We start from the raw sequence: 15,071 nt of genomic DNA on the forward strand, positions 1-15,071 counted from the left end.
ATCTTCAAGATATTCAAATAAAAAATTATACAAAAATTCAAAAAGGAAAATATACAAACAAATTATACAAAAACTTCAAAATGTATATAAAAGTGTTCACATATATATAACGTATATTATTATTCTTATCATTATTGTATATATAACAACACACAAAAAAAAAAAAAAAAAAAAAAAAAAGGAAAAAAAAATGAAATGAATTTAATTAGATATATATATATTATATATATGTGTATATTATGTTAGTTTCATATAAAAATTATTTCTATAAATCTTAAGACAATTTTTGGTTAATAATTTTATAATTTCTATTTGTTTTTAAATAACAATATATAATATATATATATATATATATATATATATTATATGTTTTCGTTTTACAAAATTTATAAATAATAAAAGTAGGTTATATAAATATAGCGCAATAGGAATATATCAAAATATAAATATATATATATATATATATATATATATATATATATATATATATATTATAATAAATTCTAAAATACAAATTAAATTTTCCTTAATAAAAAATATATTATATATATACATAAAAAAAAATTAAAATGGATTAAATAATATTTCAAATATATATTCAATATATATATATATATATATATATATATTATATTTATTATAATATTTTTATGAAAAAAAAATATACGGAAAAAAAAATTTTTATTTCCAAAAAAAAGAAAATTTCTTTTTTTTTTTTTCTTTTTTTTTTTAGAATTTTAATTTTAATTTTTTTAATTTTTTATTTCTTTTAAATTTTATAAATTAACTTTTATATGTACCACATGTGAAATATGCATTTTTTAATTACAATAATAAAATTTATATATTATAATTTTTAATATATATATATATATATATAATATATATATCTAATATAAAAATACATATATATTAATTATATATATATAATATATCTTATATATAATATATAAAATATTTATATAAATTTTGTATGATATAATAAATATATATGAAAACACAAGTTTACAAAAATAAATAAAATAATATAAATATATTTTCACTATATTATTTTATTTTTTATAATTTAAAATTTTATTATTTTTTAAAATAATTACATTTTTTTTTTAAACATATAATTTTTTTTTTTTTTTTTTTCTTAACACTTTATTTTTAGGGGTTTCATATAAAATCTATATATTTATTGAAAAAAAAAATTAATCGAATGTGTTTTCCTATAAAAAATAAATAGTGGGAGATTTTTTTTTATTTTTGCAAAAATGCTAATTCTATATAAAATCTATTATGATAATTTTTTCTTTATTTTAATTTTACAATAATGAAACCCAAAAAAAAACAAAAATAACATATAATAAATAAAATAATTAAAAAAAATGTATTATATATATATATATATATATATATATATATATATGTATTTGTTTATTCATTTATAAAAATATTTTTTTCGTATTTATTTTAATTGCCTTATATTTAAATATGTTATTACCAAAATAGTTTTTTTATATGCTAATTATGTGATATGTTTTATATTCCCACAAATTACAATTCAAATAATTTTTTTGTAAAAATTGTGTACTTAGAAAATTCAAAAATGACATATGTATAACAATATAGTAAAATGGGTTTAAAAATGGTAAGTAAATATTTGATTTATATGAGAAATTAAAAAATAGAAAAAAAAAAAAAAAAAAAAGTAAATGAAAATATATTGTATGTGTAAAAATAATAATTATTATTATGATATAATGTCTATATATTTAGATACACATATTTGCTATTCATATAATTCACAAAATAAATATTTCTACCCTTCAATTTGGCACCAATTATAACCTACAATTTTCATATTATTAATTTGAGCAATATTATGAACTGATTCATAATTGTTAAATTTTACTCTTGTAATATATTTTTCTCCTCTATAATGAGGTAAGCCTGTAATGTTATCTTTATCTTCTTCTTTTATTAAGGAAATAATAAAACTATTCTATGTAAACCTGTACCCTTCTTAATAGATGGACCTACATATGGCAATATAGTTATACAATTTTTTTGAGTTCCCTTTATTAATTCTTTCGATTTTATTCCTGATACCACCCAATGAACATATTCCTTACCATCTGGTCGTAATCTCGAAGGATAATCAGGATCTACCATGAATAAAAACAAAACAATAACCATCTGGAGGTTCTTCTGAAAATTTTATATTTCTTGGTACACTTCCAGTTCCAGCAATATCTAAAACATTTCCGTGATTCACTTCTTTTCCTGCTTTTAAAACTTATAAAAAGTTCTACGTTCAAATCAATATTATCATTTGGAAAAACGTGAGGTATAATTCTATCCTTTTTAAGTTCACTTATGGTAGGTATTGTCATTATATCAAACTTAAAAAAGGTATATATGTATATATATTTTTTATATGGTGCAACTTTTATAGAAAAAATATTCATTTATGCACTTCTTACTGTACAAATCAGAAAAAATATATATAACTGTATAATATATAAACACTTTAAAATATATATATATATATATATATATATAATATTATTATTATAGATCAATACTTGTATAAATATTTATAATTTATTTTCATCACAAAAATTTTTTTTTTTTTATCCTTACATATATATATATATAAATTATATTACAAACTCTACATATATAATTTTTAAATTTTACACTTCCAAAAATATATTGACGTCTTAAAAGTTATTATATTATATATTTATATTTTGCTAATTTTTTTATATAAAGACATCAAAATAAATATATGTTTATTTGGTTCGAATATGCTGTGTTCTTTTATATGCAAAAGGATTTTATAAAAGCATATCTTACTATCACTTTTATTATTATTACTATTATTATTGTCGTTGCATATATTACTTCCGATAATACTACTACTCTTACTTAAATCTTACACTAGATAACCTTTTTTTTCGATATTCTATTTCTTCCGTTGTTTTTTTTAATAATTCTTGTATACCAATATTTTCTACATCTATTTTCTTATCCTTTTCAAAATAAATAGTACCATACATGGTAGATAAATCTTTATTTGGTTTATCACTTAAAATAAAACCTTTTAAATTTTTCACTTTATCAATTGCAATATTTCTATCATTGCCTAATATATTAAATAAAAATGCATTAGCTTCTTTTACTTTTAAATTTGTTTCACCATCTAAACTAGAGGTTTCAACAAAGGCAATGCCATTTTTATGACTAGTACATAATAATAAGATATCTGCACAGAAAAATTCAGATCTTCTACATAAAATAATATCACCAGCTTTTATATCTTTCCATCTTTTTTTTAACAGTACCTTCAATGTTTTCTAAATTTTCTTCATAATTATTAATATAATCATTAATATCAGTAATTTCATCATCATACATATCATCTTCATCATAATAATTTTCAGTACTACAAATCTTACGATTTCCAAAAATATATCTTTTTAATTTTTTAAAAATATTCTTCTTATTACTTTTCTCTTCATATATATTTTTTTCTTCTTCATTTACGATAACATAGCACATTCTATTATTTTCAATTTTATCTGTTTTATGCCTATTCCAATCTTCAAAAGCGTCTTTTATGGCGTTCGCTGTTAGCACAATTAGAAGGGGGAAAAAAACTGTAGGAATTCCATTGGTAGCAGTAAATTGAGGTATTACTTGTAATATACCAATGAAAAAAAAATACACATTTGATATCTTATGAAATTGTTCATACATATTTAAAAATATAAAATTAAAAACGGTATATTTAGACGTTATCACGGAATTGTTACAGGTCCTTTTGTTTTCCCCATTTATGTTTATTTTAATATCCTTATCATCTCTACAAAGATAAATAAAAAAAAAAATAAATAAATAAATATATACATATATATATATAGCATCAAATACATGTACAAAAAAAAATTATTGTTCACACTTTTTAGCATTTCTATACAACCATAATAAATTTAATTTACATATATTTATTTATAACTTACTCATTTTTTCCTTTTAAAAAGTTCAGTGTTTTCCTATAAACTAAGGACATGTTTCTCCTTTTACTTATTTTATACTTATAGCAATGTAAATATTATTTCTTCTTTTTTTGTTTTGTTTTATACATATACCTATATTTAAACATTTAAGGCATTTTTTTTTTTTTTTTTGAAATTTTTAACTTTAGAGATATCAAATTTCAAATGAAAATATATATATATATATTGATATTATATGTATACAATTTTCACTTTATATATTAAATCTTCAAGATATTCAAATAAAAAATTATACAAAAATTCAAAAAGGAAAATATACAAACAAATTATACAAAAACTTCAAAATGTATATAAAAGTGTTCACATATATATAACGTATATTATTATTCTTATCATTATTGTATATATAACAACACACAAAAAAAAAAAAAAAAAAAAAAAAGGAAAAAAAAATGAAATGAATTTAATTAGATATATATATATTATATATATGTGTATATTATGTTAGTTTCATATAAAAATTATTTCTATAAATCTTAAGACAATTTTTGGTTAATAATTTCATAATTTCTATTTGTTTTAAAATAACAATATAATATATATATATATATATATTATATGTTTTCGTTTTACAAAATTTATAAATAATAAAAGTAGGTTATATAAATATAGCGCAATAGGAATATATCAAAATATAAATATATATATATATTATAATAAATTCTAAAATACAAATTAAATTTTCCTTAATAAAAAATATATTATATATATACATAAAAAAAAATTAAAATGGATTAAATAATATTTCAAATATATATTCAATATATATATATATTATATATATATATATATATATTATATTTATTATAATATTTTTATGAAAAAAAAATATACGGAAAAAAAAATTTTTATTTCCAAAAAAAGAAAATTTTCTTTTTTTTTTTTCTTTTTTTTTTTTAGAATTTTAATTTTAATTTTTTTAATTTTTTATTTCTTTTAAATTTTATAAATTAACTTTTATATGTACCACATGTGAAATATGCATTTTTTAATTACAATAATAAAATTTATATATTATAATTTTTAATATATATATATATATATATATATATATATAATATATATATATCTAATATAAAAATACATATATATTAATTATATATATATAATATATCTTATATATAATATATAAAATATTTATATAAATTTTGTATGATATAATAAATATATATGAAAACACAAGTTTACAAAAATAAATAAAATAATATAAATATATTTTCACTATATTATTTTATTTTTTATAATTTAAAATTTTATTATTTTTTAAAATAATTACATTTTTTTTTTAAACATATAATTTTTTTTTTTTTTTTTTCTTAACACTTTATTTTTAGGGGTTTCATATAAAATCTATATATTTATTGAAAAAAAAAATTAATCGAATGTGTTTTCGTATAAAAAATAAATAGTGGGAGATTTTTTTTTATTTTTGCAAAAATGCTAATTCTATATAAAATCTATTATGATAATTTTTTCTTTATTTTAATTTTACAATAATGAAACCCAAAAAAAAACAAAAATAACATATAATAAATAAAATAATTAAAAAAAATGTATTATATATATATATATATGTATTTGTTTATTCATTTATAAAAATATTTTTTTCGTATTTATTTTAATTGCCTTATATTTAAATATGTTATTACCAAAATAGTTTTTTTATATGCTAATTATGTGATATGTTTTATATTCCCACAAATTACAATTCAAATAATTTTTTTGTAAAAATTGTGTACTTAGAAAATTCAAAAATGACATATGTATAACAATATAGTAAAATGGGTTTAAAAATGGTAAGTAAATATTTGATTTATATGAGAAATTAAAAAATAGAAAAAAAACAAAAAAAAAAAAAAGTAAATGAAAATATATTGTATGTGTAAAAATAATAATTATTATTATGATATAATGTCTATATATTTAGATACACATATTTGCTATTCATATAATTCACAAAATAAATATTTCTACCCTTCAATTTGACACCAATTATAACCTACAATTTTCATATTATTAATTTGAGCAATATTATGAACTGATTCATAATTGTTAAATTTTACTCTTGTAATATATTTTTCTCCTCTATAATGAGGTAAGCCTGTAATGTTATCTTTATCTTCTTCTTTTATTAAGGAAATAATAAAACTAATTCTATGTAAACCTGTACCCTTCTTAATAGATGGACCTACATATGGCAATATAGTTATACAATTTTTTTGAGTTCCCTTTATTAATTCTTTCGATTTTATACCTGATACCACCCAATGAACATATTCCTTACCATCTGGTCGTAATCTCGAAGGATAATCAGGATCTACCATGAATAAAACAAAACAATAACCATCTGGAGGTTCTTCTGAAAATTTTATATTTCTTGGTACACTTCCAGTTCCAGCAATATCTAAAACATTTCCGTGATTCACTTCTTTTCCTGCTTTAAAACTTATAAAAAGTTCTACGTTCAAATCAATATTATCATTTGGAAAAACGTGAGGTATAATTCTATCCTTTTTAAGTTCACTTATGGTAGGTATTGTCATTATATCAAACTTAAAAAAGGTATATATGTATATATATTTTTTATATGGAACAATTTTTATAGAAAAAAATATTCATTTATGCACTTCTTACTGTACAAATCAGAAAAAAATATATATAACTGTATAATATATAAACACTTTAAAATATATATATATATATATATATATATAATATTATTATTATAGATCAAATACTTGTATAAATATTTATAATTTATTTTCATCACAAAAATTTTTTTTTTTTTATCCTTACATATATATATATAAATTATATTACAAACTCTACATATATAATTTTTAAATTTTACACTTCCAAAAATATATTCGACGTCTTAAAAGTTATTATATATATTTTATATATTTATTTTGCTAATTTTTTTATATAAAGACATCAAAATAAATATATGTTTATTTGGTTCGAATATGCTGTGTTCTTTTATATGCAAAAGGATTTTATAAAAGCTTTTTACAAAAAAAAAAAAAAAAAAAAAAAAAATAGCCAAATTGTGTAAATTCTTATGTAACCAAAAATATTTATGTTTTAATTTGTTTACTCATGTGTTCTATATAATTTTCAACTAATAGTAAATATATATATATATATATATATATATATATATATATATACATATTATTCTATTTCTTATAAGATTTTTAAATAGCTCACCATATGGCTACCTTTCCTTTTTTTTTTATTTTTTTTTTTTTTAAAACATGTTTGCATGCCCTACACATAAATAACAAAAAAAGTTATTTCTGTTTTTATACGTTCATTTATTTTTTTTTTTAATTTTAAACTTTTCTCCTTATTCTTTAAAAATATTATAAATAATTCAACCATTATATATACATATATATATGTATGTATATATATTATTAATAAATATATTCCCCATATTATGTGTACACATTTGTATATATTTATTAATATTATAATAAATATATGTTGTACATATTTCTATGTGCATATATATGTATCAAATGTACAGTTTTAAAAAAAATAAAAATACTTGAAATAAGTTTATATCATCTATATAGTGCTAATACTACAAGAAAAAATAAAGTAACCTAAATATGTATTACAGAAAATATTATAAAATATATTATATAAATTTGGAATCATAATGTCTCATAAATAAATATATACATATATATATATATATATATATATATATATATATATATATATATATATATATGTTTATATAAGAACATTTCAAAATTTTGAATTGTAAATACTGTATTACATTTCAATTTTATTCTATAACTTCAACCATAACTAAACCGAATGTATAATTCTTTACATATATCTATATAGAAAGATAAAATTATTTTAATAAATACAACAGAAATTTTATATATTGATTTTTATATTATTCATATATATAACCTTTTTTTCTACAATTAACTATAAACATCAGGATTACTAATATATATAATTTTCATACAATTATTAATTATATATAATAAATTATTTATAAAACATAAATAATATTTTTAATTCAAGTTTTTCTTTATCTATTTTTTTTTTTTTTTTAATTACAAAGCTGATAAATGCAAATTATAGGAGCGATAAAGATATGTATAATTACACACATTTAAACGATAAAGAAATTTTAAAATACTAAAAATATAATATAATAAAAAGGTTACGAATAGAATGCACCCGAAATAAGGAATATTATACTATATAAATAAAAAAACAAATTATTTATAACCATATATCAAAATGGATGACGATTTAGAAGCCCTAGTTGAAAAACCATCCATTGATGATTCTGATGAATGTTTAAACGTACGTATATATTTAATACAGGTTTTATTTATATTTCTAGTTTGTTTTGTTATTTTTGTATTTTTCTTTATATTATTTTTTCTAGGAGTATTCTAATGATTATAATTTAAAATATATTATATAACCATTTCTTATTTATTTATTAATTTATTTTATTTTTTTTTTTTTGAATCATCCATACTATAAATGTTGTTGTTTTGTCTTTTTATTAAGTTGATAATTTTTTTTTTTTTTTTCTATACAAACAAAAGTTTATGTGTTAATATATTTTCTATATACTAATTTTAAAAATGCAAAAATAAATTCATAAATATTATTAAGAGCAAGAATATAAGATATTCGTTGCAAAAATAATACACAAAATATAACGGCATATGATCATTATAAAAATATATATATATATAAACATCAATTTATTCTGGTATATTAAATATATAATAAGAACAATAATCAATATATTATAATTATTTAATATTTTTAAAAGGTATTAATTTTTTTTTTTTTTTTTTTTAATTTGTTAGTAGATTTTAAACATATGGGAAAATATTATATACTGGTGAATCAAAACTTTATATATAATTTTAAAAATATATATTTTTAATCCCATAAAATATATATATATATATATATATATATATTATTTATGAGTAATATTATATAATTTATATATAATATATAATATATATTATATATATATTATTGTGGGAACGCTTTTTAACGTAAAAATATTATTAATATATTATATATAATATATATAAAGAAAAATCTTAATTTTTCGCTTCCTTTTTCATATAAAAAAAATATTATTTATTAATATAATTAATTAAATAAATAACATAATAATATTTACACATATTTTACTTTATATAATCTTATTATCTCAATTATATAATTTTAAGAAAAAAAAAAAATTATATTTTTAAAAGGGATATGTTTTATAATATTACATCAAGTTTTAGATTGTTTGGAGTATAATTTTTTTTTTGGTTTTTTTTTTTTTTTTTTTTTTACAGATTCATTCACTATATTTGAAATATCAAATATTTAAGAATTGAATGCTTTTATTTTTTCATGTTCATTTGTACATACATATAAAATATATATATATATATATATATATATATATATATATAGTGAAAAAATATAATTTTAACAAAACATATTAAAAATATATATTTCTTATTTATATATTTATTTATTTATTTTTTTTTTTTTTGCTGAAAATAATATTTTCTTTACATGTAGAAATAAAAGAACATATCTTTATAAGAAATACTCAAAATGAGTACGTTAAAAGCTATAATTGCCCCTTCAGTACTTGCATCCAATATAAGCAAATTAGCTGAAGAAACACAACGAATGGAATCTTTGGGTGCAGAATGGATCCATTTAGATGTTATGGACATGCATTTTGTTCCTAATTTATCATTTGGTCCACCTGTTATTAATAATTTAAAAAAATATACAAAAAGTATTTTTTTTGATGTACACTTAATGGTTGAATATCCAGAAAAATATGTACCATTGTTAAAAACATCAAATCAACTAACTTTTCATTTTGAAGCATTAAATGAAGATACTGAAAGATGTATACAACTAGCCAAAGAAATTAGAGATAATAATTTATGGTGTGGAATTTCTATCAAACCTAAAACCGATGTACAAAAATTAGTTCCCTTATTAGATACTAATTTAATAAATACAGTTTTAGTTATGACTGTCGAACCAGGATTTGGAGGGCAATCATTTATGCATGATATGATGGGTAAAGTTTCATTTCTTAGAAAAAAATATAAAAATTTAAATATTCAAGTTGATGGAGGATTAAATATTGAAACCACCGAAATTTCTGCTTCTCACGGAGCCAATATTATTGTTGCAGGAACTAGTATTTTTAATGCGGAGGACCCAAAATATGTTATTGACACAATGAGAGCATCAGTCCAGAAATATTTGAAAAATTAACTCATAAGTTATATTTTTGTTTTATAACCAGACAAATTGATGTGTATACATAATACTAATAAGTTTATTATATATTTATGATTTTTGTTTTGTTCATTTGTTTTTACAATGAAATATGTTTGTGTATTCCAATTTGTTACTTTTTTCTTCTTTCTATATTTTAAACAAAAAAAAAAAAAAAAAATAAAATAATTAAAAATAAAACTTTTATAATATTATATATGAAAATTTAATTAAATATATAATAATACTCTAAAAATACCTTAATTTTTAGTCCTTATATTTAGATATATTTAAAATCAAATATAAAACCAAATTGTTTCACAAACATTATATAAATAAGTTGGCAATGATAATACATTTTAAAGGATCTTCGATGAAATATTATTCTTTTATATATTTTTTTATAATGAAAAGAATATAAAGAAGTATGAAATGTACCTATATATTATTATAAAGTTTAAAAATATGTTTAAAAAAAAAAAAAAAATGAAATTCTAATTAATATATCAAATTAAATCATAAAAATATTATAAATAATTACATTAATAATACTTTATATATATGGGTTAATATATACAAATAAGGAAAAATACAATATTTAGAGTAAATAAACTTTTTCAACATAGAAATGTTATGTACATATTGAAGGATAATAAGGAGGAAAAAATAAACTAGGTAAAGAAATATACATATATATATATATATATATATATATATATATCATTTTAGTGTTCAAACACAATATATAATAGAATACATTAGGTAAAAAAACAATATACATATTATATATTTTTTTTAAATAAATACGAAAAAATTAATCATTTGTATATAATAATGTCTTATCGTTATTCAATTACAATTCAAATATACAACTGTAGAAATATAATTTTTAATATATATATATATATATATGTGTGTGTCCATTTAATATATAGAACATTAAAAATTATACAATTTTTCTAATACGTAATAATAATAGTAATAGTAATGATATTTTTAAATGGACTATAAGAATTTCTTCTTAGATTTGCTTCACTTCATTTATAATTTAATTTTCATATTTAAATTAAATTTATACTTTTTTTTATCATCTTCCTTTTTGATTAATATACATTTCTTACATATTCATGCGATATGAACTAAAATTATAATTCCTTCCTTGATAATTATTTTTATACATATCTGTAGTTTCATTAGATTCATAATTATTATAGGGTGGTCTTAATACGGTGTCTGTGTTTCTTTGTGGAAAATAAAATATTCTATTCTTATTATGTCTCTTATTTATATTATTATTGTTCATATCATTTATAGTATTATTGTTACTATTGGAATGTCTTACGTTCTGATTATACATATTAATAATAGTATTATTCTTGGTGTTATTTATTTTTTTATTTTTTTTTAAGTTTTTCGTATTTTGCTTTATCATTTCATTTAATAAGTTCGCATTTACATCATCTGGATTGCGTAGAATGTGCAATAGGATATTTAACTTTTCCATATTATTTTTTACAAGCTTTTTCCATTTCTTTGCAGATATTAATACATGGTCAGGATGATGACAAAAGGAACATTCATCTCCATTCATACATGTACTACCATTATATACATGGGCACAAGGTTTACATATTCGTTGTTCATGCTCCAAATCTTGTGAACATTTTTTATAATACTTAAATAACTTTTGCACGGATAAATTTTTGGATAAGCATTTAGTGGTATTTAAGTTACTAGATTCACATGAATTCATTATTATATGTTCATTAAATATATTTGCTGTATTTATCTTATTTGTATTTGTATCTTCTAAGACGTCATTAGTTTTAATTAAATTAATTTTTGGAAAAGAACTAGATAAATCCGAACTGTCTAAAGCATCATATGTATATGTTTTGATACTATTTTGAGGAGATATGAAATTGTTTTCATCCAAAAAATTATATTCGTTATTTAGATTCTTTTGTATTCCTGCATGACCACCTATGGTATACCTTCTTCCTTTTGTTGAACAATATATAATATTATTATCAGGAGATATAGATATACAAGCCTGCTCATTTAACGTTCCATTTTTATTTTCTGCATATATATAAATATTATTGTTGTTGAAAATAATATTATTTCTTATATCATTTTCGTCACTATATTTTGGTGGCAACGTTCTAAAATATTTAAATGTTGAATAATCAATGTCTTCTATATTTTTCTCTATATTTTCTATTGCCGAAAAACGTTTATTAACAAAGTATTTTACTTTTTTTGTTGAATAATCTGCATAATTTGATAAGGTTCTACATATATCGCTATTTTCATCTAAACCAAATTTATTTTCATTTTCTGGTTTCAAATGTATTAAAGAGTCATAAATGGATCCTTTTCGACTTAAATGCATATCCAAATAATTATATTTTTCTTCACTCATATTTTTGTAATATTTTTATTCTTATTTTACACGAAAAAATACAGACATTATTTTACTTTATAAAATTTGGTTTCTTATTCTTTTTCACAAAAAAAAAAAAAAAAAATATATATATTATAAAAATCAAATGTGGAAAACTGTAAAATAAAAATTATAACTATATATATATATATATATATATATATGTATTGAATTCTTAAACCTATTTTTAAGTTTCACATATACATTTTTTTTTTAAATAATTTTATGTATTGTTATAAATATTATAAATATATATAGAAAGTATATATGTATATATGTATTTATTTATTTAATTTTTTTTTTTTTTTTTGGGGGGAGGGGGGGGATAATATGAAAATTTATTTCCGTAAAATATGTATACATATATATATATTTCACAATGTTAGCATTAAAGAGCAATATAAGTGTAACTGTCCATTAATCACACAATGTTACATTATTGTTTTAATATGAAATCACTTGATGAAAAGGATAGATGAATAAAATATATAATATTTCAAAATTGTCTACATATTATAATTATTTTTTTCTTGTTCTTCATAATATAATTCATTTATTATTCTTTTAAATTATATATTATTATTTTCTTATTTACTTAATAATTTACAACATAACGCGGAAATAGCTAAATTTTTGTGACCAAGTTTACCAAAAAAAAAAAAAAAAAAAAAAAAAAATTTACGTAAATATATAATATATAATATATATATATATGTCTATATTCTCAATACAAAAAAAAAAAAAAAGCTAATAGGCAGCTAAAATATTTTAAAATCAGGTATTTTTTTTTTTTTTTTTTTTTTTAAGAAGAATAGCTATTTTGTATTTGTTCTAAATACAACACCAAAATATAAAAATTATTTTAATTTTAATAACAAAATAACATTTATTTCTTTGTTTTTATGAAAACATAAATCTTTTATAATATACATGTTGAGAAGGATTTTCAAAAAGAAAAAAAAAAAGACCTATATAAATAAATACTTAACTATATATACTTATAGGACATATTTACATATTACACACAACCTTAAAATTTTTATATAATAAATTTTACAAATATGTATTTTGATTTATAACTATATAAATTTATTTTATTAAAAAATTATTATATTTTTTAATATATAAAAAAAAAAAAAAAAACAAAGATACTTATAATTATACATGTTATTCAAAGTATAATTTTAATCACAACGTTGTTATATTTTTTTTTTTTTTCTCTCTCTCTTATTTCAAAAGTAAAAAATATTATTCTATACGTTAATATTATTATTATAATGCAATTCAATAATAAGCTTATATAGAACAGTTATTATTTTTCATATATTCACTAGAAGAATATGGTATAATTTCAATACATTCATATATATATATATATATTTTCATGTAATTGAAAGTAGAAAGAATGAATAATCAAATTGGACATATTATTTTTTTATGTCCACATTTTGTGCAATGAATTTTATTTATATATATAATAAGTTATGTATTTTTTTCTTTTTTAATTCTATAAAAAAAAAAAAAAAAATCCAAATTAAGATTAGTTCCCCATATTGTTTTAAAGTATATCTCCTTTTTTAATATAATATAAAATATTATGTGTTAATTAAAAAATTTTAATATATGTTCTTAATTATATATTACCTAATAAATATAGATACATATATTAATATATATAACTTTATTTAATATTAAATAAATTTTTAAAAATATAAAGGTTTTAAAAAATGTGTTTTTTTTAATTATTAAAGAATATATTATATATATATATATATTTATTTATTTAATATAAATATTTTCTTTCTTATATATATAAAAAAAAAAATAAAAAAAAAAAATAACTTTTAATAGTAATTCCTTTTATATACGAATATTCATCATTTTATATTACATATATACTTGAAAATATTATTAATATATATATGTTTTATATATGTATAACATTAAATTTTTTTATATAATATATATATTTAATATAAACTTTTCCCTTCATTCAAGTGTTTTAATTATTTGCCTTAAAAAATATATCTTTATAATTGCATAAGAACAAAAAAAATAAATAAAATCTTATAAATATATTGATATTAAATGATATAATTTCATTTTTTTCTGTATAATTAAATATAAGAAAACAAATCCTAAATATAATTTATATAATAATAAAAAATGTACAATCTTTTAATAAATATGTCAATTTAGAAAATTAAAATATTAATGAACAGAAAAAAAAAAAAAAAAATTAGCAAAAA

General features: G+C 17.1%; 5 protein-coding genes and 1 pseudogene across 5 annotated transcripts, besides 1 other annotated feature; 2 read left to right on the plus strand and 4 right to left on the minus strand.

Annotated features, from left to right (window-relative positions):
* Positions 1 to 1,807: 1,807 nt before the first annotated feature.
* On the minus strand, positions 1,808 to 2,381 carry PADL01_1220300 (annotated as a pseudogene).
* Positions 1,808 to 2,381: a sequence feature (raf kinase inhibitor, putative).
* A 534-nt stretch (positions 2,382 to 2,915) lies between these two features.
* Positions 2,916 to 4,063, minus strand: PADL01_1220400 (aminophospholipid-transporting P-ATPase, putative; the record flags this gene model as incomplete). The annotated part of the gene is made up of 3 exons (XM_028683161.1): positions 2,916 to 3,256; positions 3,336 to 3,856; positions 4,014 to 4,063. The coding sequence occupies 3 exons, from the start codon at positions 4,061 to 4,063 to the stop codon at positions 2,916 to 2,918; spliced, it is 912 nt and encodes a 303-aa protein (XP_028539366.1).
* Positions 4,064 to 6,040: 1,977 nt separating this feature from the next.
* PADL01_1220500 (raf kinase inhibitor) lies at positions 6,041 to 6,613 on the minus strand (the record flags this gene model as incomplete). The annotated part of the gene is made up of 1 exon (XM_028683162.1): positions 6,041 to 6,613. The coding sequence occupies one exon, from the start codon at positions 6,611 to 6,613 to the stop codon at positions 6,041 to 6,043; it is 573 nt and encodes a 190-aa protein (XP_028539367.1).
* Positions 6,614 to 8,342: 1,729 nt separating this feature from the next.
* PADL01_1220600 (conserved Plasmodium protein, unknown function) lies at positions 8,343 to 8,504 on the plus strand (the record flags this gene model as incomplete). The annotated part of the gene is made up of 1 exon (XM_028683163.1): positions 8,343 to 8,504. The coding sequence occupies one exon, from the start codon at positions 8,343 to 8,345 to the stop codon at positions 8,502 to 8,504; it is 162 nt and encodes a 53-aa protein (XP_028539368.1).
* Positions 8,505 to 9,689: 1,185 nt separating this feature from the next.
* PADL01_1220700 (D-ribulose-5-phosphate 3-epimerase, putative) lies at positions 9,690 to 10,373 on the plus strand (the record flags this gene model as incomplete). Its single annotated transcript, XM_028683164.1, has 1 exon — positions 9,690 to 10,373. One exon carries the CDS (start codon positions 9,690 to 9,692, stop codon positions 10,371 to 10,373), a length of 684 nt encoding a protein of 227 aa, XP_028539369.1.
* A 1,120-nt stretch (positions 10,374 to 11,493) lies between these two features.
* On the minus strand, positions 11,494 to 12,801 carry PADL01_1220800 (conserved Plasmodium protein, unknown function; the record flags this gene model as incomplete). The annotated part of the gene is made up of 1 exon (XM_028683165.1): positions 11,494 to 12,801. The coding sequence occupies one exon, from the start codon at positions 12,799 to 12,801 to the stop codon at positions 11,494 to 11,496; it is 1,308 nt and encodes a 435-aa protein (XP_028539370.1).
* Positions 12,802 to 15,071: the final 2,270 nt, after the last annotated feature.

The sequence above is a fragment of the Plasmodium sp. gorilla clade G2 genome (assembly GCF_900097015.1).
Source record: "Plasmodium sp. gorilla clade G2 genome assembly, chromosome: 12".
In the NCBI taxonomy this organism is placed as follows: domain Eukaryota; phylum Apicomplexa; class Aconoidasida; order Haemosporida; family Plasmodiidae; genus Plasmodium; species Plasmodium adleri (nom. inval.).